General features: G+C 37.3%; 2 protein-coding genes across 2 annotated transcripts in view; both read right to left on the bottom strand.

Annotated features, from left to right (window-relative positions):
• Positions 1 to 9,784, bottom strand: part of fam149a (family with sequence similarity 149 member A) — a 30,719-nt gene extending 20,935 nt beyond the window's left edge. The window contains exons 1-4 of the mRNA XM_066719539.1: positions 9,708 to 9,784; positions 9,391 to 9,605; positions 6,481 to 6,639; positions 5,711 to 6,149 (exon numbers count right to left, since the gene is read on the bottom strand). Of these exons, the coding sequence (XP_066575636.1) occupies positions 5,711 to 6,149; positions 6,481 to 6,639; positions 9,391 to 9,605; positions 9,708 to 9,784 (890 nt within the window). The remainder of the gene's footprint in view (positions 1 to 5,710; positions 6,150 to 6,480; positions 6,640 to 9,390; positions 9,606 to 9,707) is intronic.
• Positions 9,056 to 17,500, bottom strand: tlr3 (toll-like receptor 3). Its single transcript, XM_066718231.1, has 5 exons — positions 17,384 to 17,500; positions 14,979 to 15,446; positions 13,691 to 13,882; positions 11,354 to 13,191; positions 9,056 to 10,890 (listed from the first exon to the last, which is right to left on the bottom strand). The coding sequence occupies exons 1-5, from the start codon at positions 17,402 to 17,404 to the stop codon at positions 10,659 to 10,661; spliced, it is 2,751 nt and encodes a 916-aa protein (XP_066574328.1). The 5' UTR covers positions 17,405 to 17,500; the 3' UTR covers positions 9,056 to 10,658.
• Between the last annotated feature and the right edge of the window lie 7,808 nt (positions 17,501 to 25,308).

Raw genomic sequence — 25,308 nt, 5'->3', positions numbered from 1 at the left:
ATAATACCATCAGGCCCGGAACTACGGGGGGGCAATGCCACCTCAGTTGGAATATTGTGCCCCCTCACTTTTTTTTTGGATCCAGTTATTAATTGTCCATGTAGAAATGTGTTACAGTAATGTGCATTCTTGTTACAAAGCTAACATGCATTGTCAAAGACCTACTTTTGCCCCCTTAGTCATTTCTGATGCCCCCCTGTTGAGTTCATCCTACACAGTTAGGTCCATAAATATTTGGACAGTTACACAATTGTCATCATTTTGGCTCTGTACGCCACCACAATGGATTTGAAAGGAAACAATCAAGATGTGCTTTAAGTATAGACTCGTCTTTAATTTGTGGGTAGTTACATCCAAATTGGGTGAACGGTGTTGGAATTACAGCCATTTATATGTGGTCCCCCCGATTTTAGGGGCTCAAAAGTATTTGGACAAACTAACATAATGATTAATTAAATTGTGAGTTTCAATACTTGGTTGCAAATCCTTTGCAGTCAATGACTGCCTGAAGTCTGGAACCATTGGCATCACCAGATTTGGCTGAATCTGAGCAGATAATAAAGCCCTAAACACTTCAGAATTCATCCTGCTGCTTTTGTCAACAGTCACATCATCAATAAAGAGCAGCCATACATGCCCATGCCATAAAATGCTTCACAGATGACGTGGTATGCTTCGGATCATGAGTTCCTTCCCTTCTCCATACTCTTCTCTTCCCATCATTCTGGTACAAGTTGATCTTTGTCTCATCTGTCCATAGGATGTTGTTCCAAAACTGTACAGGGTTCTTTACATGTTTTTTGGCAAACTCTAATCTGGTCTTCCTGTTTCCTGTTTCCATCTTGTGGTAAACCCTCTGTATTTACTCTGGTGAAGTCTTCTCTTGATTGTTGACTTTGACACAGATACGCCTACCTCCTGGAGGGTGTTCTTGATCTGGACAACTGTTGTGAAGGGGTTTTTCTTCACCAGGTCATCCAAGAAGAGTTCTTCTGTCATCCACCACAGTTGTTTTCTGTCGTCTTCCGGGCCTTTTGGTGTTCCTGAGCTCACCAGTGAGTTCTTTCTTTTTAAGAATGTACCAAATAGTTGATTTGGCCACACCTAATGTTTTTGCTCTCTCTCTGATCGTCCCAAGAACAAGCAGGAACTAAAGACAGCTGCAGTGCAGGCCTGGCAGAGCATCACCAGGGAAGAAACCCAGCATCTGGTGATGTCTATGGGTTCCAGACCAGGCAGTCATTGACTGCAAAGGATTTGCAACCAAGTATTGAAACTCACAATTTAATTAATCACTATGTTAGTTTGTCCAAATACTTTTGAGCCCCTAAAATTGGGGGGACTACATATAAAAATGGGTGTCATTCCTACACTGTTCACCCAATTTGGATGTAATAACTACCCTCAAATTAAAGATGAAAGTCTACAGTTTCTACAGTTTCCTTTCAAATCCATTGTGGTGGCGTACAGAGCCAAAATTATGACAATTGTGTGACTGTCCAAATATTTATGGACTAACTGTATATATATATATATATATATATATATATATATATATATGTGTGTGTGTGTGTGTGTGTGTGTGTGTGTGTGTGTGTGTGTGTGGAATTGTGAATATATGTGAAAGTGATATTAAAATAAAGTCTCACAAAGGTGTATCTATTGTGGCTATTTTCTGGTCTTTTTTAATTTCTGTATAATTGCATGATAATGTCACTGAATGACAGAAGTAAATCTGAGATTCTAGTCATGAATTTGAGAAGAAGTTCCAAGAAACATTTCTGAAATTATATGAGATGTTGTTGTACTTAGCAGAAAACTACAACAACAATGCTGTTTTGAAGGCAAAGGGTGGTCACACCAAATATGGATTTGATGTATATTTTTGTTCTGTTCACTCACTTTGCATTTAGTTAATTGATAAATATAATATATTAACATGTCCATTTTTGATAGCATTCTTACTTTACAGCATTTTTTCAAACCTGCCTAAAACATTTGCACAGTGCTGTATATGAAAGTATATGAAAATCAAGGGATCACTTTTTAAATGCACAACCATGAGGGCATGGTGGCACAATTCAGAGGGACTAAAACCAACAATTCAGTGATGCACATATCACCATGTGATAACCATTATTGGGGATATTTATTTATTAATTCATTTATTTATACATTTTTTACCAGCAATCAAACTAGTTTTCAAGTTGTGTAGCTGGTCAGCTCCAGCATCTTTAAAAATGTTCTTCATGTGAAGAATTTGTAAAATACATTACTCATACACTACTTTAGTTCGTGACTGGTCCTGCACCCTTTCACATTAATCTCAAGTTCACATTAAAACATTTTTTTTGTATTATTTTCAAAATATTTTGATGCATTTTGTATTGGTAGTACATGTTTGATGGATAATTACATGAATGTCCTTTGCATTAGTGGATGTGTGTTTGTTCTACATTAAATTAAATATATATTGGCTGTATAGCTCATATTGGGGTGGTATGCAAAAAAGTTTGGGAGCCACTGCCTTGGGTGCCCCAGGCTAAGATTTCTTCTCAGCTACATCAAAGGCATAATTACTACTGTGTACACATAAGTTTATCATTGACAAAAGCTAAAACAACACCAGGTATGCATCCTTGAAACGAAATGTTACTAAACACCTAGAACTCAAAACATTGGACAACCTCAAACAGAGAACAGCTTTAAAGTCTTGTAATGTATCCATGCCACCACCAGATGTCACCTAAGCACAACCCTATCTATCCAGCAGTTATTGTATCATAATGGTTAACCACCCCTGATGTTTTAATCATTGAATAGTTATGTCAGTCTATAGATAATAATTAATCTCAAATACTTCACATGTACTTTCATTTCATATGCCATCCCCAAACACTTAAATGAAAACCTATATTGAGATGAATAAGTATGATTCAATTACTTTCACACATAGAATGTGCTGGACAGTTGAATTGAAAACTAAATGGAAGCTTTTTTCAGCTTTGCATTTGAAAACAAATACAGCTTAAGGTTTAATGCTGGTTTGGATCTAGATTAGGTTGTACCAGAAGGGCCAACCCTCCTCGAATTGTTGTGAAACAGTAACTCTTGTGGTATACCGGGCAGCTGTGAGCCTATCAGTATGAGCTGGATTATTACATCCCAAAGTGCTATATTTTCACTTTTTGTGCAGTGGGCTCACAGCATGGAAAAAAGCTTATGGGTTGGCAGTACATGTATCAAAAGATGTATTTTACCTGATTTCATCCATTCTGCTTTATGCACCAGGATTGTATTTGCTGATTCAAGTTGACTAATTATTGCCTATATGAAATTGGGAAGGTATCGAAAAAACTAAACCGAACCAAAAAAAAAAAAAAATTAATTTAATTTAATCATTGAAGAATGTCATAACTAAATTAGAAGTGTAGATGGAGCAATTAGATACTGCTTGTACCAAGAGAAAGACTATACACCCAGATTCTCTGACATAAGCAGTGTATTAATTAGTTATCTTGAGTTTGCCTTCTGTAGGAGTGATATAATTAAATATTGAAACCCAAGGTTTCAGTCCCAAGCTCAAATTAACCACACATTTGAATAAATTAACAGTACATTTGTTTGCTAAGACTCAACAATATGTAAATAATTATTTATTTGAAAGTTACACTATGTAGCCTACATAACACCTACAGACATAGCATAATACAACAATATTGATATTCCTTGATATATGCTCTATCTGAAAACATACACCTATCCACATAAATATATAAATTAATAAACATATTCCACAATGACTATTACAGCATTTGCTATGATACATGTGACACTGAGTAAAATACCACTTTTCATTACCTAAGAATTAAGAATTGATCGCAAGAGTGCCATCAACCATTGTATACTGTAATAGCATTTTATAATAGTATATTTGACACTACACAGGACATCAATAATCATACTGAATCTGAAGGGACCAAATAACATGTAAATGTAATTACATTACATTTAAATAGATTTCAATCTAATCACAATCTCTGAGTTATCAATAAATGTTTTTAGATTTTATAGATCTAAGATGGATTAAAAAATACATATTACTATTATTATTTTTTTTTTTTTTTTTTTTTTTTTTTTCTTGGCAGACGCCCTTATATATGTGTCTTTGGAGTTTCAATGTGGCTGTACTATGAATTGACAAGAACCAACCCATTTCAGGCAGAGGGTTGTGAGAAATGTGAGAATTGATCAACATAGATTACCTGTATTGAACTTCTCCAATTAATTAAATTTGGCTTATACCTGTGTATTGTGTATTTCTTTTCGAGTCTTCAGAGGTCAGTAGTAGACCGAGACACTCAGTTCCCAAAACATTTAATGTTCCTTGCCCTGACATTTTCAGGGGATGAGATAAACATGGGTAAATTGATAACAAACCTTCCTGTTGTTTCTAAGAGTCACCCACAAGGTCACAGAATTTGTGAGGTGGAATTTGACCGAATGGGCATCACAAAGGTGCATCTATAGTGTTGATTATTCAGGAACCAATATAATCTGGTAGACTTGCATTAGACTTGTGTTACCCATTTCTTTAGATTATTTAATTGCCAAATAAACATTTTATTGATTAATCATCCTGCTGTGGATTCCTTACAGCTTTGTAACACATTAGAGGACTTCACTAATTATTGATACCAGTTTACTCTTGGACAATAGCAGTAAGGTGCTGGTACTGGACACTCCAAGCAGTATTCTATTTTATTGAATCTGTTTGCCAAATGTGTCTCTTATAGGTGATGAAACTATATGTTTTAATATAATTGGTCATTCCCCCTGACAGATATATATGAATGACCCTCTGTATTCCAACACAGAAAGTGTACATATGAAATGTGCATTCCAATTGACACACACATTCAAATACGTTCAGATACTATATGAAAATAATACATTTATCCATACATCACTATTCAATATCCACTTCAATCCAGATAGGGTCATTATGTAACACATGTATGATTTCTACCTAGCTGATATACACACCAAGTACAATTGTATCAATCAGGACACAAGAGTAGTAATTTGTGACAAATGTACTTGCTGAGTGAGGCTGAGTGCTTCAAAAAGCAGCCTGAAGCAAGTTATGCTCACAATGCAGACATTAAGTACCCGTGTGTGACAGAAGTGCTGCTCCCTGAGAACTACAGTGTCCAGTGGTATTCATTTCATCTGTGCTCTGCGGCACTGAATTACACCAATTATTTGCTTCATTAGAAGATGTTTGCGTGTCTTCCTGGTGTTGACTCCACGGCTATTTAGTTCTCATGAGCTCTACTAATGTGGCTCTCTGGGACCAGTGCTGGAGAACCTATCTTAGAGTATGTGCAGCCTAAGGGGATACTGTGATCAGAGAAAAACAGTCCTCTGTTGCAATTGTGTGATGGTTCATATATATCCATATACATGATGCTTACTCTCTTATATTAACAAACGTAGGTGCACATTTTTCAATTTCAAGTAAAGATTGAACATTTTGATACCACTTATGAACTATAAAGACTATACCAGGAAATACTGTTGCATATTGGGTTCACATTGAATGCATACGAAATTAGGAACTACGTCTATATCAATTACAACATCCCGAAGTTATTAATACTATACTGTTTACTATAGTGTCCACTCATTTTAAAGAAGAATAACTTACTTTCTGTCTGGTTCCCTATCCACGGTGTCCTGCGTGCGTAATGCGCCTGCTTTGCTAGATGCCTTCGCAGGAGTTAAACCGCTGGAAACTCGCTGGTGCAGTTTGGATGAATTCAAAAGTACAGAGTTGTAACTTTGGCCTATGTGAGTTTGGACTGGGATTTGGATCAACCCGGCACCTGCGGTCAATCCTGCTGTTTGCGCTCCTGTGGCTGAAATAAAAGAGAAGGTGCTGCTTTGGACACTCCTGGACAAGCCACTGCTCAAGCTGGGCAGTCCTGGAGGCTTCACCGACACACTGGACACCGAAGAAGTGAGCGGCATCTCCCTGGCAGAGACCGAGATGTCAGGGGCTCCTGCCGGGGAACCATGAGACACAGTGTCGGACGCGGGGGCCACTGGTGTAACTGGAGTTTTAAAGATTTTGGCAAAGATGGTACCTAAGTCCAGAACAGCAATCTTCATAGTTTAAACAGACATCCAAAGCATTGTCAAAAGAAAAAGAAAAACGTTTTGGAGTTTATGTAGTAGCCACCAACACAGCTTCTTAGAAACCACTGTTTTGGTCCAATTTGTGCGCTTTCATATCCATCTTGATGTTTCAGAGATATAGCTGCATTTCAAGTCCCCCTGCAAATCACCTGTGCGCGTTTCATGAGAACAGCAATCGGATACTGGTTATACCCTTCCAGGTATGCCTCCCATATAGTGTTACAGATTTATATGTGATAAGGAAATTGTAGCAGACAACCAGTCCATAGAGTCACGTACAGCAATGTCTTGTCCTCTCTGCCAGCCGAAAGACATGCCCATCACAGTGCTTGCTGCGGCGCACGCCCGTCCGCTGGTGTAGGATCAGTGCGGTTGCCATGCAAAACAAAAGCTGCACCTCTGATTGGATTTTCTCGAGTCGCTGAGCTGTTATCAAGCCTGTAAAAAAATCGAAATATGTACATAGAGCAACTTGTTGAATGATTGTATCAAATCAATTAATATTAAACTTGATTTCACAAAAAGCCTTGAAGTTAGTTTGGTTGTATTGTTTAACACTTATACTTTAGAGATATAGACATTTTTAAATGCAACTAGGCTATTTATATTTCTGATATACAATCAAACAGATTTCATTTTCATATTTACATATGCAGAAACAAATTCTTGTTTCCCAGTTCTCAGAAAGGGGGATTTCCATTCTGTAAGATATCTGTGACAAAAGTAAATACAAAGCCAACAGAGAAGGGTTTATGATGGTAACTTCAAACACATACTTGCAGTTGGCATGCAGTTATGCATACATGTAACATAAACATCACATCATTTACCTGATAAGTCTATCTCTGAAGACAGTTCTGCTTTTTGTGTGTTACCTCTCTACGGAGGTTTGACAGGATGATGATCAACTGTAGGTCTGTTACATTAGTCAGTGTCATTCTATCTCCCAGTCAACACCATTCTAGCTGAATATTAATTGTATGCATCACTACATTACTTTTTGAACTTTGTGTGCAGGGGTTGGTTTTCATAGCTTTTCATTTTTTCAATTGTTCCTGTTTATTAAAGATGTATTCACCCTGTCATTGATTTCTGTATTAAAAAATGAATGTAATGACTTCAGCAAGGTTCGTTATAATAAAAGCTGTTCTCAGGCTTAATTTACATTGGAAATAAAAATAAATTTGCAGATTTAATGCAGTGGATGCCCTAGTATCTCAATGACAACACTGAAATTGTATAGTTGTATAGAACAATCTTAAAGATTATTACTAACATCAGTAACATTTTTACCCATGTGTTTGACAACCACTTGTACATATAGATAGAATTTACTTCACACCATATCATGATTTATATACAAACACACAGTGACCTTTAAATAGAACTAGGAGGATTTTGCAGTCTTTTCTCCTGATGTCTTGTATGTGATAGCGATCCCTCTCAGATTTCCTGGTATTAAAATAGAACAGAAAACTGTCACCTGAAAACAAAAGCGGCTCTGAAACATGATAAGAGAACCTTTCAGCACAGATCATGTTTTCACTGCGTTAACAACATCATCAGCTATCAAAGTAGTTGTAAATTGAACCTTTCTAATTTTAAATAAGTTGTGAAACAGCCACCAAAGGCAATTTTCCTCTAAACTATGAAGACTTTCTGGGGCAACAGAGATAATCAACAAATCAATTAAAAAGTAACACTTACTGGTTAACAAAACATTTTTTTTTTAATCAGATATCAGTAGAATGGTGTACTGACTGATCTATTTGTCTATGTTACTCTATCTGAATGGAAATTACAAAAAAATCACAATTGCAATGCTTGCTTAAAACAAAATGTTTATTATAATTGTTTAGGATAGGAATCTAATGCCATGATTAATTATACTGTTATGATGAGGCTTTTTCATTCATACATCTCCATCTTGTTGTTCAACTATTAAATATAAATATAAAAACTGCACAACGGAGAATGTAGACATAGGGAAGAGCAACCTAAAAAACATTGAACTGATGCCTCTTTGTCAAAGGGAAACAGTCTTTCCTTGCTTTGACCGCAATTGTAAAAATAATTCAGACATTACATTTATTTGAAGTACATCCAACTATGTGGCAAATACAAATTGTATGTAAAATGTTCACTGTATTGTTTTTAAGCTGATTCTGATGTGTTAATTTTGTTACAAACTAGGGTGTTTAGAGCTGAATCTCTGGGTTCCTTTGTAAAGCTGAATACAATTCTCAATTAAAAAAAATATATATATTTGCTGACGTTCCTTGGTGTTATTTGCCTGGGTGTAGTACAAGTGAGGAACTTTTCTACTTAACGTGATCTTAACTACCTATGACTATATAATTTATTTCAGTGAATATGTAATTTCTGGAAATGTATTGAAATCAAGTAATTATAGTAAATGTTTATTTTGTGTGTGTGTGGAAGTCTCAGTTGCTGCCAATTCACTGAATATTTGTAGCCGTCTAAGGTTATGATTAATTTTTAATTCGAATGTTTAGAAAAATGTCTTGTAACTTGTTCCTCATGCACAAAAACAAATACTATATTTGCCAAAGTATGTGAGACTCCTTTTGGTTGGGTTTATCTTAAATATTTGAGTGTTTGATTGAAAGATATGAGTTGTCCTTTCTCTTGAGGTTTAAAATTTCAATAAGAGGGCAGAGCATGTTACAGAACCAGTAGGTTTGGGCAGCTTTGCAACCACTGGAAAATATGTAATAGAATGGCTAGGGGTTGGACCAGTGCATGACATATACAAGTGCGAGGTTAAATAACAGGCCAACAAAAGAGTCAGACAAACATGATGGTGGTTGCATGCAAAGGAAGGATGTTTCAGTAATGAAAATAAAACATTTAATCTCGTCAATAAGAAATAATTCACAAATGCTCCAGGACATTTATATACACTGCTCAAACAAATTAAGGGAACAATTAAATCACACATTGGATCTCGATGAACAAAATATATTAAAGATCAAAATCTTTACTGTACATTGTGTAATTCGTTGAGAACAAAATTACGTAACGACGGTCAATGGAAACCAAAATCACCAACCGACTGAGGGCTGGATTCAAACTCACACTGAAAGTAACCAATTGAAATCACAAGCTGTTCCAACGTGAATTTCATCCCACGTGCCTGTATGCACTCCCGACAACGTCTGGGCATACTCCTGATGAGACAGCGGATGGTGTCCTGGGGGATCTCCTCCCAGACCTGGATCAAGGCATCAGTGAGCACCTGGACAGTCTCTGGCGCTACTTGGCGGCATCGGATGCACCGATATATAACGTCCCAAAGGTTCTCAATTGGACTCAGGTCTGGGAAACGTGAGGGCCAGTCAATGGCATCAATGCCTTCGTCATCCAGGAACTGCCTACACACTCTGGCCACATGAGGCCGGGCATTATCCTGCACCAGGAGGGACCCAGGGCCCACTGCACCAGCGTAAAGTCTGACGATGGGTCTGAGGATTTCATCCCGGTACCTAACAGCAATCAGGGTACCGTTGGCTAGCACATGAAGGTCTGTGTGACCCTCCAAGGATACGCCTCCCCAGACCATCACTGACCCACCGCAAAACCGGTCAAGCTGGATGATGGTGCAGTCTCCAGACTCTTTCACGTCTGTCACATGTGCTCAGTGTGAACCTGCTCTCATCTGTGAGGAGAACGGGGCGCCAATGGCGGACCTGCCAATTCTGGTGTTCTCTGGCGAATGCCAATGGAGCTGCGCGGTGCTAGGCTGTGAGCACAGGTCCCACTAGAGGACGTCGGGCCCTCATGCCACCCTCATGGAGTCTGTTTCTGACAGTTTGGTCAGAAACACGTACACCAGTAGCCCGCTGGAGGTCATTTTGTAGGGCTCTGGCAGTGCTCCTCCTGTTCCTCCTCACACAAAGGAGCAGATACCGGTCCTGCTGCTGGGTTGATGCCCTTCTACGGCCCTGTCCAGCTCTCCTCGTGTTACGGCCCGTCTCTTGGTATCTCCTCCATGCTCTTGAGACTGTACTGGGAGACACAGCAAACCTTCTTGCGACGGCACGTATGGATGTGCCATCCTGGAGGAGCTGGACTACCTGTGCAACCTGAACGGGCTGCAGGTACCGCCTCATGTTACCAGTAGTGACAAGGACACAAGCAAAACGCAAAACTAGAGAAGAATCAGTCAGGAAGGATTAGGAGAGAGCAATTGTCTGTGGCCTCCACCTGCAAAACCATTCCCTTTTTGGGGGTTGTCTTGCTTTTGCCTCTCCAGTGCACCTTTTGTCACTTTCATTTGCACCAAAACACGTGACATTGATTCACAATTTCTACAGCCAACTACATGCATTTTGTCCCAGTGCACAAAGTGAAAAAATCCTTTTATTTTTTGAGCACTGCATTCATACAAAAAAATGAAGAAAATTATAATAATTTTGTAGAAAACTGGCATCAAATTATCGATGTAATTTGTTGCTTGAACCGAGTGCCACCTTCAGCTGTTGATAGAAAGATGAGACCCGCTCTCCATGTACTGGCCAGTGTAAAATGCAACGTGACTTCACCATCCCCCTCCGGATAAAGAGAAAGTGATTCAGTTTATAATCTGGGATGTCTTCCAGGAAGATCAAGACAATGGAATCACGATTTTTTTCTATGATCTGGTATATTGCGTGCTGAACCTTGAATCTGGAAAAGAAAAGCAAAATCTTAAGCATATTAAAAGAATATAGAGAACAAACTGATATCACCTGACTTTTAATGTTTTATGTAAGTAACATTTAAAACAATTGCAGGACATTTATTACTGCAAATCTGCAATATGGTACGTAAAATGTTTTGATTGTGTCAACTCTGGTAAATTTTATACATGACACTTTTGACCCTTTATATCTGAGGGCAATTAGGGAAGCTTGTTGAATTTCATAGTACTGCACAGTATGGGATGTTACTAGCTTACCCTGTATATAATTTTCATAATGTATATTGCCATCCTCTGTACCACTATGTTACAAATGTATTTACCAGTAACAAAATACAATAAATAAACCAAATATTGTGATATATCATACATAATCTGTAACACCCAAACTATGATACATTTCTATAAGCACATTGCCCAACCCTTATGATACCAAATTAGTTAATGTACCTGCTGCACATGGGATCCCCCAATAGAGCTTCAGTGACAACAAACACAATTTTCTTGCACTTTGGTATTGTGTCCACAACAGCTTCTAGTTGCATGCCACCTGGTAAGAAGTCCCGCTCTTCAATGCAAAAAGTTAAATGTTCATCCTCTAAGGGAATCAGATTATTTTCCACCCACTCAAAATCGTCTTGGGAATTAATTATGTATGCATCATATTCAAACCTTTTCTCCCCTAAGTCTATTTCTTTGTATCCTAGAACACGATTGATCGAAACGTTCCAAAAGAACTTTATTCTCCAGCCTTGGAAATGAATGAGAAGAGTGGCTACCATGAAGGTGAGCACAACACTGCTGGTGAAAACAAAAGCTTCGAAAGGGGCCAGATTTTTGCAGGGCGATGGGTCAAAGTGGGTGATGGAGATGTTGAAGTAATGGGAAGGAGTTTTACAAACGTATTGTGAATCGAACTGAGGAACACTGGTGTTTGTCAAATTGAGCCAATTCACAAACCACGCAATGCTGTCACACGTGCAATCAAAGGGATTCTTCTCCAGATGTAGAGTACTGAGATGACTGAATGCTGGTTTGAATACTTGTTCTGTGACCGACGTGATTAGATTTTTTTGTAGCTTAAGCACTTTGAGAGATGTAAGATCGTCAAAAACGGATTCTGGAAATACTTGCAGGTTATTCAGACTCAAATCAAGCTCTTGCAATTGAAACAATCCTCTGAAGCCATCAGAAGGGATTTCATCGAATCCATTACTGTCCATTTGAAGAACACGAAGCTGAGGCAAATCCTTTAGAAAGAGTGCAGGCCCTCCTGGATTGGCATTCTTCCATAGGCGAGCTAAATTATTGTGCTGCAGCTTAAGAATTTTTAAATTCTGAAGACTACTAAACAGACCACTATTTATATTAGCTAAGTTATTATTACTGATATCTAAAATACTGAGGTTTTTCAGAGGTGAAAATGGAGATGGATCCAAGTCCAGTGAGCCAAACTGAGTGCGTCCAAGCATTAGTGTTCTCAGAGTGGGAACGTGGATAAAAGATGTAGGGGTCAGATTGATTTGTTTGTTGAAGGACAGGTAAATCTCTTCTATACTGTTAAGTCCTTCAAACTCACTTCCTGTTAAGGTTTGGGAAATAAAGTTATGACCTAGATATAGTTTGCTCAAATTCCTGAGGTTAGAGAAGGCTCCGTTCCCCAGGTGTGAAATGTCTGTAGCGGTCAAGTTAAGGATCTTGAGAGGCGACTGACTCAGAGATGCAAATGTTGTATTAGTTATGGTTGAGAGAGTCGTGCTACACCAGCTCAGACTCAAGTACGTTAGGCTTTTTAAACCTGTGAAAGTGTTTTCTTTGACTTCACGAAAGGCACTGCTTTCCATAGATAGAGACTGTAGGTTTACCAGCCACTGAAAGGCAAAGTTGTCGATAATAGGGTAAGGAGTTGACTTATGCTTCATCAGAGTCTTTTTCAGATTTAAAAAGATCAGGTTCCCTAAACCCAAGAATGTGTCCTTTGTCAAATGCTTCAAGTTATTTTCTTCTAGAGACAGATATTGTAAATTGTGCAGCCACTGAAAAGACCCATCATGAATTGTAGACATTTGGTTTCTTGAAAGGTCCATCACTGAAAGGTTTGTAGACTTCAATCCGTTAAAGGTGGTGTTCAATAGTGTGGATAGAGATGTGCTTTGGAGTGAAAGGTTGCGAATCCCGGTCCCTGTCAACTCTGAGCAGAGCTTGACTACCAGAGGATTGTTAAGATTGCTACCATCCAATACTAGGTCTTGTATTCCTCCAATGTGCTGGAAGCAACCTGGCTCTAACTACAAGAAAGAATACATTTTAAATTAGTCAAGAATGCAAAATCAACTGGACATACTCTTCAGCTGCATAGTCAACCTTTTGTAAACATCCTGCATCTTACAGTATATGGCTTAAACTGACTTGTCTGGATATATAGCTTATAAAACATTAGTGACAATAGCACACTCTGCCGGCAATGTGATGATCTTCTCAGGGCAGTGAAAGGTCAGTCAAAAGTATATTCTGACCAAAATAAGCATAGGTATTTAGCGCTGCAAGGCTGCTGGGCGAGGAAGAGTTTTGAATCAGTACCTATTTTTGTTGTGGATAAATCTCCACTAGAGTCAGATACAAGACCACAAACCTCACGATTCCTCTTGTCTTCATTTTTTAAGTCCACCTTGCATAATCAATGACACAAAAGGGAGAGCTAAAAACTGAGCTACAACCTAATAAAACCTCAAGCTGGGATTAATAAATACAACCTTGAACATTGCAATACAGTGCAGGAAGAATCACCGTTTTCAGAGGGAGAGAAGACAATTTCAGGATCCTCAGGAAGGTGTTGTTGAGGTAAGAGAAGTCATCTTTCTTGATAACAGAGATTAGGTTTCCTGATAAGATGAGTTCCTCAAGGCCCCAGAGCTGAGGTTGGGTACCAAGTTTCACAGAGGTCAGGCCATTATGAGACACATCAAACTTTTTTAAATGCTATAAAAAAGAGTATATAGAGTTAGTATGGCTGTTAGTTTTATTCCCAAGGTATTTAACTTGACATATTTTATGAGTAAAATCTATTTAGGGCCTGATTTTATGAAATTGGTAAGCACTTTACTCCCGAGTGAGGGCAGTGCATGTTAGAGTTACTGTAAAATAATTACATTTTAAACTTAGATTGCTCCAGTAAAATGCCCAGCTGTATAAATGGGTACAAATGTAAGTCGCCCTGGATAAGAGCATCTGCTAAATGACAAATAATGTAAAATAATGTAATATAAAAAAGGAACCACAACATTTCTGTTTCATCAATTCCATAATTGAATAATACATTAAAATGTAAAAATCAGCATTATATGACTTTGGAAACCACTGAATCTGTTCAGACTTCGGCCTCTGCAGTGATTGTTCTAAGAGATTTGGTTAATGCCTTTCAGGAAAATAGGAGTAAAGTAGCTTGTTTCATACTACTAGTTTGGTGTCCTGTATAGTTCACATCAGTGGTGAATTAGGCCTGTTTCTGTACTGCAAAGCAGCTGTCACAACTGTCAAACATAGGAAACACCTGGACTCAATAACTAAAGAGACAGCAAGTGGCCGGGCCCACACAAATCTATTAAACCAAAAACAACCATAAAAAAGGTGCGAAAGCTGGCACTCACACTGACAACAGTGACATCTAGTGGCTACACAGCATTTTTCTATACCTGCATTGTTACAACACAATACTATAAATAGAGCTGATTGAAGACAGATATAAACCATGTTTTAAAATAACTATCCTATCATTTACAAATAAATAGAAAGGCAAGATAAACTGTTGATATAAAAACAAATGTTGAAAGAAGTTTGATGGCTATTTGACAGATTCATCCAATAAAGTATAAACTACCCAGTCCCTAACAACCCCTCTTAGCAGTCATATCTTCACATCACACCTCCACACTAGTCACCATCCCTGAAATAAATATATTTTGTGAGAACTGTAAGTGAATTAGGTCTAGTCTATAGCATTTCATATAGCACAGCCCTTTTGTTTTTATGGTTTACAATGGTTATAAGCATATAATAAAAATGAAGAGTATCTTACCTGCAGGCTTTTGAAAGGTTCGCCCTTGATTTTTAAGCGGTTGTTAGACAGGTTCAGTTGAGTGAGATTGGTGCAGCTTTGTAACACAGTCTCTGTGAGGATGTGCACCACATTGTGCTCCAGGTTCAGTGTCTGGAGATGAGGAAGTCTGAGACACATCTCTTGTTCAATGGTCTTGATCATGTTAAAACCAACATCAAGATAAATGAGTTGGCTGTAGCGTGAGAGGTTTGAAGAGGCCAGTCCCTTCAGCTGATTATGTGAAAGGTCCAGATAAGTAATATTTTCTGGTAGATCTGAAGGAATGTCTGTCAGTTTAAGATGACTGCAGTCTGCCTTTTGTTGTTTAACTGTACAGCCCGTCTTCTTATCCTTTGTGTAGCAGTGGTGTGGAGTAATAAGTGCAAAACCAAACATGAATATGAAATACATCATTTTCACTGTCTTCGGGGCACCAGCAGGCATATCCTGAGGAATACAGAAACAGCATTGCATACCATATCAACTTAACTGTGCTGCCAACCCCGGTACCAACCCCGGCTCCAGCTTTTCATAACTGGAGGGGCCAAGGAGATTTAGTCTCAGAGGTGAGTCCCTCAACCCCGGATTAGGTGGCGTAGTGTGAAAACAGCTTATGATTTGTTTCTAAAGGTGTTAACACGCATGAATGATAGGTAATAGATGTATTTACAATGCTTTGTACAGAAACCTACTAAGAAAAAGCAATGAAGACCACAGCTATGTGGGTGAATGCAGGCTTGAACCTTTTCCTGTGTTCAGTTGCATTCCCAATTCCCAAAATATGTTTTGCATATACATTTTCAATGTTTGCATTGGAAAATTTAAAAAATGATAATAATATATATATATATATATATATAAACAAAAACACAATAGGCTTAGGATAGTATAGGATGGGTTGGTGAGCTACAGCCGGGCCTGTGTGGTACCATACGCCAGCGGTGAATACTTACATATTTAAGTAAAGTCAAATGAAGGGTGTTAAAACATCCAACTACAACTGTATACAGAAAACCCATGTAGATAAAAACATAATGGAAATATGAATAATCAAAAGAAACCACAATCTCAAAATCTAGATAACAATTTCAGTTGCACAATAACAGTGAGTTAAAAGTAAATTTGTATTTGGTATATTCTTTCTGACTTTGCTTTACATTATTAATTATTTATTCATTAATTATTAATTAATTATCTGTTAAATAAATAAGATAAATAGATAGAGTGCATAACTAACACAACACACAGGTCATCTGGAACGTTTCATTTTCGTTGAATACAATCAAGCATAAAGCCCATATTTTAAACACTTAATGCTCAAATAACAGTTTCACTGTTGGGCACTACTGTAATACTCTCATGAAATTAAGTTATATTCATACTAAGTCATACTTCTATTAACATTTGACAATATAGACATTCAAAACTACCCTCTGGTGTGTAATATAAATATAAATCCTGAACCCTTAATCAATAATATGTCCTTAAGACTTTAAACAAGGAACACAAAATAAAAATAGGTAATATAATATTTCCATTCCATTAAAAAAAAATGTAAGGGATATTGTATTATTATTTTTCTGTCCCAGAGTAACACATCAACTGATCCTTCTTTTTTAAATGATAAAAAAACATAATGTGATTAATTGTGATATAAAAGCAACTTGTTTATTGCATACATAACAAAGATAACAAAAAGCGATGGGCAATGTGTTTTCAAATAAATGACTGATTCCATGGGACCTCTTGTGGTAAAAGTATAGCAATATTCAAATTCAAATTCAAATGTAATATTCTGCAGCAGAAACAAGGGTGTCTTTTGACACTAGGCAGTAAAGGGCTAAATGCATTTCAAATGATTACTGGTTAAACCGGGTAATGCAAATTAAAAAAACTCATTACGTACAATGTTTTTATTTTATTTTTATAATTGTTACAACAGCGAAGTCTTTTTTAAAGGAAGGAAAGGACTTGTCTGAACTTGCAGACGTCCTTACTACAGCTCAGCCTGAAATATAGTATATATTATAATATCTGAAAACACGTCATCAACTTTTTCACAGATCTTAACGTGTTCTTGCTTTTCCCCATTGTCCACGTTGTTCATGAAAATGAGTCCAAAAAGTGAACCAACACAGGACAGGGGTTTTTATCCAGATGTTCTTCGGAGCAGCGACTCACACACACGGCAATGGAGAGCAGCAGCTCGGTAATAGACACCTTCACTGCACTGTTTCTACAGCGCTACACAACACTGCGTTTGTCATTGCAGGCGCCACTGGCAGCTGGATACAAATGCCAAACTGTTCTTAATAATCGGATGCACTTATTCAGGAATTTTCCATCACAAAGCAGGCTAATGTATTATATCAATGTGGACTTACCGAGAGCTCAATGAATAGCATGTGGCCTGTAGAGAGCTGGTCTCGATATTCGTGAAGAAGGCGGACCCAGAGAGATGATCCAGCTTGTTCTTCATCACTCCGCACACATTGAAGCTTTTGACATTCACCACTTGCTTTTAGAGACGCCCCACCTACCACACTGTTCCAGTTTTGCAAGATGCAACTACACGTGTCAGTATAAATTACGTGTCCAAAATGTTAAGATGCATGAACTGCAACAACACGCGTTTTGTTTAGGTGAAACGAGTCTGAAAGAATACATCATCTGGAAAGGATGTATTCTTTCGAAAGAAGAGATCCTTTCCAGTATATGTATTATTATTTTTTAATTTCCCTATTTCATTTCTGTTTCTTAAAACCACTAAGCTTTCAGGAAGGATGAAGTTAGACGGCAATAGCAATTGTAAAGAAGTGAAAGTCATAGGTATAGTATGTTAACCCTAAACCTAGAACCAATATCAAGTATTTGTTAGAAATATATTTGGAACATTGTAAAATATACACAATATAGATCAAATTGATAGTGGAAAATATTGCTGATACATTGCACATTTCATTTGCAAGAAATGGTTAAGATGTCTCCATGTATGCTGTTACATTACTACACAGCACACTTTTCTGACACAACACAACTCCCTTTTACCATTTTGGAAAATCCTTTATTATAACAAAATCATAATGAAAAAGTTAATTTTTGAGAACCAGGCTGAGTCTCAAACACACTTGGATGGCTTAGTCAGAGGCTTACTCATCATAATCATGTGACGGGCTCTGTTTAAACAATGCAACTCCTAAAACTACACCCTTGGCTGATTTTAGAGTTCATTTATGCTGTTTTATGAAAACACTTCCATTGAAACAGACTGAGGTCTAGGCCGAATCTAAATTTTGCTACCTGGAAATTTCAAACTGGTACACTGTTATTTTTAAAAAGTAGAAAGTGCCTTCTGACACTTCTCATCTCTGGTGGGTGAAAGTTTTAGGATGGTCTATTTCTTTATTTCAGTTCAGGAAAAAACTTGGCAAGCAATAAAATAGTGTAAAATATAGTTACAGTAACTCAGTTCTCCATTTATTGTTTTTGTTTGTTTCCACAATTTTCAAATTTATACAAAGACACCACACAGACAACATTTTATCTACAAAGAGAAATGTCCATGTCAAAACTAAGAAATGCAGAACCAATTTCAAACCATTTGTTTTGACAAAAACAATTCTAAACCAGATCAGACCTATTCATTTCAAGTTTCATAGGTTAAAACAATATGTTGAAGTTGCATCTTTCATGATTGTAATGCTATTTTTTTAGGATTTTAAAGACTTATTGTTGTTATTGTTACTGAATACTGGATTAATTATAATTAGGGTGCTGCGTTTTTCTGGACTTGGGATTTGTTGTAACCTGTATTTCAACTGTTATCCTGCAGGTGTCACTGTAACCCCTTAGGCTAAACTAATCTAAGAAAGAATTAGGAAATCAATATAAAATATGTAATTCATTTGAAAATAAACGAATTATGATTATTTTATTTGGTGCAATTCAATTAATCGATTAATCAAAGCTCAGGGAAACCTCAATATGGAAGTGCGGTAGTACTGTACCCCGATGGATACAACTTATTTTGCACAACCTGGAATTTAGTCTAAAGACAGTAGTAGACAGACATTTATCATCACAAATCTAATCTGTGCTGCATGAGTGAGAGCTAACCATGAACGTGTGTTTCTGAAATGTGAAAGTGTGTTTCTTTTGTCTCCCTCAGTTGGCGTGGGATTGGACAGCCACTGTATTAATGAATCCAGGGTCAAATTTGCCTTCATTTCTACTTGGTGTGATGTGGGGGATTTGTGAACCATGAGGGAAAGAGATGGTAAATGTGACCACACTGAGGACCTTTCTGTTTATATGCAAAAGAAAGTAGGGTTAGAGATTACAATTATAATTGTTTACCACTAGGTATCTGTGACATCATCTTTCACACATCACCTGAATTTAAGTTGGCTGTAACTACATTCCAGTGCAATACTGTTTACAACTGTAGCTGCTTCTATATAATTCCCTTACTTATAATTTAAAGATCTCATACCTTGTAGTTATCTCACCACAGGATAACTCACCACACGACCCAATCGAGTAAATCTGTGGTCTTTACAAACAGCACTAACACAGGGAAAGACAGACTGAAAACTGAGTCAAACACTTAGCTTTATACTCATAGGATTCAAAACAAATTACCCACACTTTTTCTTTGTTCTTAAGACAAAGAATCTAAACATACATTTAGAGAACTAGTGGTTTATTTTAAAAGATACAGTGGATTTTAAAGTCATGTTTTTCTGGAGGGAGTGGTGCTAACGAGGCAGACCAGGGCCTTGTTCTAGTCAGAGGCACATGGGCTGGAGTTGTGTGGTGAGATATACACGCCTGCTAACCACAAGTCATCTACTGCTGTATATACATGTATAAATTGTCGCTGGGGAAACTTATTTATGCCATTGTTGTTTAGCCCCATAGTTATTTAATTATCTGATATGTACTAGCTTTGTTGTATAGATTTAATTCAAAAACTTTATTTTATTATAGAATTATTATATAACATTGAAGGTGATGTAATGTTAGTAAATAATGTATGTAAGAATTGCTTTTCTAGGCCTATATTTCTGCAGTTTTGCTGTTACCCTTTCTCTGACGCACACTTTGCAATATCATAATTTGCATATTATTACAGGGAGTTGTGTGTGTGTTCCTAGCATACGGAGATGGCAAGATTGGCCATTTGATTACAGAAGAAATTATATTTAGAACGGATTTTCAATTTCGTCCGATTCTCTTGGGAAAAGGAGTGGTAATTGTGAATTGTGGACATCCACCATTGAGAACTAAATCGATTCAAACAATTCAAGAAATAAGTGAATTGTGTAATAAATATTGAAAGCCTCACATATTATTCATTTCAATGTCTCCTGTATTTGAATGTAAGGAAAGGGATTATAAAATCAATTGCGGCATTATCAAATAGACACCCAAGGAGATAATATATTCAAATCTGGATGAAAAACAGTGAGAAACAAGCTTTCATTGAACTTCCTGCAAACTAAATACAACAGCTGTCTGTCACGATGTGGGCTGTGAACTGGGCCTCTGAGAATGTGAGCCAATGCCCGTTGGCGGTGGGTGATATTTTGAATAGGTGGGGCATCATTTTGTATCATATGTGAACTGCAAAAAAGGAAATTGTGCCAAACCTGCACAGCGCCTGTATATAAACGTTGCAGAGCATGTGAGTGCTTAACGTGATTCATCTCTATGGAAACTTAATTGAACCTGTAAAGATTCTATGCCAGATCTTACCCACACAATTCATTAATATTATACAAATAGTGTTTGCTTTAGTCAAATAATTGTGCAGAAATCAGATTGAATAGAGGGAAAAAAGCATATGTATTGGGATGGTCAGAGCTATGCTGTCACTAAATAACTTGCCTGGAAAGAGACTCAGAGCTGTTATACCTGCCCAGCTAATTGGCTCATCATTTGCAAGCCTATTGGTCCATTTATCCTCGTGAAGCCAGCACTCCTATCAGAGTTCACCAAGAGAGGACACATAGGAAAATGTATTGAGAGTTGACTGTATGGTTTGTATGTTTTGCTGGATTGATTGCTTGTTTTGCTGTTTTGGGCCCACATTCTGGTGGTTTAGTTTGGCATTTAATAATAAAATCATCTGTAGTATCCTCGAAAACCTTGTGTTTGACTCCTTCTTCCAGGGTGCTGGCTCAGTATTATAAATAGAGTGGCTAAAGGAAGTATTGAGCCCCCTTGGAATTTGTCACATTTTGTTGTGTTGCAACCTGAAATTATAATGCAGTTAAATGGATTTCCCCCCTTCCAATATTCATTGTAAAAATATACAATACAGTATAATATATAAATATACAATATAGTGTTTAAAAATATTACAAATATATATCAAGTAGATTCAAAACCTAAAGAGCTACAAGACCAGACACATATTTCATGAATGAGCATTTTGTAAGAATCAAGAAATGTGTACGATTGGGATGGGAACCTCCTACTATACTTACTTTAAATACACATAGAGATTGTGCTCGTACTTTTTCTAGACGAGTGCCAGTTTTACTTCTATATTTTTACTTGAAAATTTTGTTTCTTCATTAAGTGAAATTTGTTTTTCCTCTTTTTCCAGACCTGACATAACCACAAATGCCAGCTGTGCTTCCACATATCTGGACTTCCTTTACTCATTATGTAATGTCATGCAACTTATACAGACATGTATATTGACAAATAATGCACAAGCTAAGTCTATGATCTTATTTCCGTCTTTTCCGTCTTGACTGACTGACACTGGGATAGCAAACAAAGGATTTTTATTTTGTTTTGTTTTTGTGAAGCAGTGAATACACAGGGCTGCATTCTAACAGTGTTGGATAGCCAAATACTTTTGTCCAGATTTTTGCAAGATAATTATTTTTGCTTTCATTCTTCAATACCTTTTCTATGGCAATTCTTCCCCTGACATGAGAGAGACAATAACACAACACACCCCTGTACAGACCATTGTCACAAGCTTGACAACTGAACTGCTGGCAATTCAGGTTTAATCCTGCTGCAATTAAATGTATATCTTAAGTGTGTAGTCTGTCACAACTCAATTTGGCACCTCATATGTAAGTGTTCTTTGAATCCAGTCCTGCAGGGCCACGATCCAGTAGGTTTTATGGGTCTCTATAAATGATCACATGCATTAGTTCTAGGGAAAGACTTAAACTGGTCCAGTCAACAGTGACTTATAGTTCACAATAACAGCAAATAGGCTATCATCTGATATATATCACAATCAATGTGTTTTATATCCAAAAAGTCACAAAAAGACTGCTTATTTGTGTCATTGCTATTGTGTTGCTCATTGAAAAGCATAATCATTATTTAGTTCCTGTAGTGGACTTGACTTGAAGTATTAACACAATGTCCTGGAATATCAGTTGTCTTCTTGTAAAAATGAACTGAATACAGCTGAAAAGTAATAATCATAATTTTCAAAAAAGAATGGATATAACATTAATCCTTTTCACAGTTGAAACAGACCAATTTCCCTACTGTTTAGATAGGAAAAGTTGTGACAATCTAAGCCAAGTCAATTGATTTATTTGAACCTTCAGTGATACTTATTAATGCTGAAAGTACATGTTGTGCTGAATAGAACTGAACTGAAGAAGATAAGCTATAAAGAACACCTGACCTGTGAAATATATGTTATTATTTATTTATTTATTTATTTATTTATTTATTTATTTATTGACAGACGCCCTTATCCAGCGCGACTTACAAAACATAAGCGCAATACAAAGTGCAAGAATACAATTCAGTACAAGGCATCAAACATTACAAATTCAGATGTACATAATACAAAGCAATTCAAAGCATAATGCATTTTACAAAATCAATTTTACACAAGTGAATACAATATATGAGGTCTTACATCCTGGATAATAAAAGCTAATTGCAGACAAGATGTTAAAGGTCAAAGTCAAGGGCTACGGGAAAGGGAGCAAGAGAAGTAACAAGACAATTGATCTCGCTAAAGATGTGAAAATGTGAAACAAAATGAAAGAATGTGAGAATATGTTCTAATATACTGTATAAACTTCCTTTTTTGTTAAGGGATTTACAGGAAACAGTTCTGTTTGTTTGCTTCCTTCTTTTCCAGCCTGGAGGTTTCATTCAAGGAGATTGTGTTGTCCATTGCTAGACCCAGCTTTTCATCTGCAAAGCAAAAAATGTGTATGAATGCACAGGAGTACATAGGAAAACTAAGCCTGTAAGATGTGGCTTCAGGGGTACAATGGAGCCCAAGGGAGTTCTCACCATCAGGAGGAGCTGTAAAGCAACTTATAAAATAGTAATTTGTACAATGAAGGCTTAAAGCATACCTATGGAGCCATGTGTTGTTTCGTATTATGTTATGACCATCTAAGATCTAACATCTTAAGGTTGTTAAGACTCTAATAATGTACAGACAATTACAGCACCTGCATTCAGCTATTAGGAGGCTAGAAAGAAGAATGTACTCAATTTGTGAAGCTGTTGTGCATAATTAAGCAGGGAATATAAAAATGGTTTCTGTGCGTGTCTGCAGTGTAGAAATAGCCCCAGTAGATGGAGGTTGTGTCCTTTTGACACAGCATGTGTCCACATGCCTACAAGTATCGTCTAGTTAGTAATTAATTTCATGTACATTTTCATTCTCACCTTGTCCTTCTTCTTTTCTTGTCCTTTTGTCCTAATATTCTATTTAAATAGTAAAATATCGTGCAAAGACACCACTGTTTTATTTGGAATATTGCAGGACTGCAAACTCTACAGTGTTTCATTTCCCCTTTTCCAATGACCTCATGTTTTGCTAGATTTAAAACATCTGTTGCAACAGGGCAAAGGGCCTGATTAAAACTTTGACCCACCACTAATAGAAAACTATAGAACTGCACTGTATTAATAATAAGTGTAATGCGGGTGGGTCAAAGTTTTGATTTAAACCGGCCCCAACTTCCTGTCTTACATTGTTTCACTTGGGTAAAAAAGTGCAAATGAGAAAGTACACACAATTCTTTGGAGATGTGGGTTACAGCCATATGACAGTAAACAGTATGTGACAGTAAAAACAGGAGAGAGATATTTTAAATGATGTTTAAATGATGTTAAGTGCCTGCAATAAAACAGTTTGTAACATGAAGGTTTCAGATTTTATGTTTATGCATACAGTTTTAGATTAAAGTATTTGTACCCCTCATTTGAAATTCAGCAATTAATTTAGTTGAACAAATATTTATATTTGTTTTTATATTAGCATACAGAAAACTATAAGGATTCCAGTTGTTTAAACTGGGATAATATAGGGGTTGTGTAAACTTTGGCCTCCATTTCTTTACATTGAAAAAAATACTTTAAAAATACTGTAGCGATCCTGGTGGGTGTCTGTGTGAGAGAGAGTGTGTGTATGCCAGTAGGGCAGCCTAAGGGATGGGGGGTTGTAAAGGTGTGTATGGAGGGTCAGTTCTGGGAACCTGTCTGTGTGTGTGTGTGTATGTGTGCATGCGTGTGTGTGTATATGTGAGGTGTTATTGTGTTGGGATAGGAGGGGACGTGTGTGGGCAGTAGGGTCATGTGGCTTCCTTCGTCTCCGGGGTGGTATAGCCAGTGAGCGGCGATTGGGGGGTGGGAGTTATGTGACCAGGGGGGTATATTATTGGGTGGTGATGCTATATAGACTGTATTGTATTGTATGGAAGACAAGATATAATAAACTAACAATATCACTGTGTAATTTCCTCATGAAAGTGAAAGACTATTGCTTTTTTATCAGAAGTGGAGCATCAGGTAAAATATTATTCTGGTGGAGTAGGACAAGCAAGCTAGCCTTGACGTCAGCCTCTGTCTTGGCTGGGAGATCCCAGCAGGAGGTACACAACTGGCCAAGCACCACAAGGGAGGGAGAGGTGGAAGTTGGCTGGTGAAATCTCAGGCTCCTGTGGTTTGGGTCTGGGTGTGCTATGCTCCTGCTGTTTTGCATCAGATCCTCAAATTGGTGTAATAGATTAACTGTAGGTATTCTGGGCTTCCACTGCGAGACACAGCAGATGGATTTGACATTGTCTACATTGAAGGACACGTGCTTTGCCTCCTGAAGCAGCAAATAACTTGTGGCGCTGAGCCAAGTCCAGTAATTGGCGATCCCCAATGGGGGCAAAAAAAGGGGTGGGACTTTCTAAACGAGAGAGAAAAAAGTCAGGTTTTATAATCGATGCGACGATCTCAGCTGTGGCCTAATTTTTTTGTAGGATTAGCTTGACAAAGAGTGAATAAGTAGAACGTAACCAGCATG

Source organism: Amia ocellicauda, chromosome 12, assembly GCF_036373705.1.
Source record: "Amia ocellicauda isolate fAmiCal2 chromosome 12, fAmiCal2.hap1, whole genome shotgun sequence".
Lineage (NCBI taxonomy): Eukaryota > Metazoa > Chordata > Actinopteri > Amiiformes > Amiidae > Amia > Amia ocellicauda.
The sequence above is the reverse complement of the archived record's forward strand: the minus strand, read 5'-3'. Positions and strand labels throughout refer to the sequence as shown.

Bases quoted from the DNA above. Each gene is read 5' to 3' on its own strand.
- tlr3 (XM_066718231.1), bottom strand. From the start codon at position 17,404: ATGCTATTCATTGAGCTCTCG. The intron at 13,883-14,978 runs GTAAGATACTCT...TCTTTTTTATAG, and splicing joins AACCTTTCAAAAGCCTGCAG to CATTTAAAAAAGTTTGATGT. The intron at 10,891-11,353 runs GTACATTAACTA...TTTCTTTTCCAG, and splicing joins GGGGATCCCATGTGCAGCAG to ATTCAAGGTTCAGCACGCAA.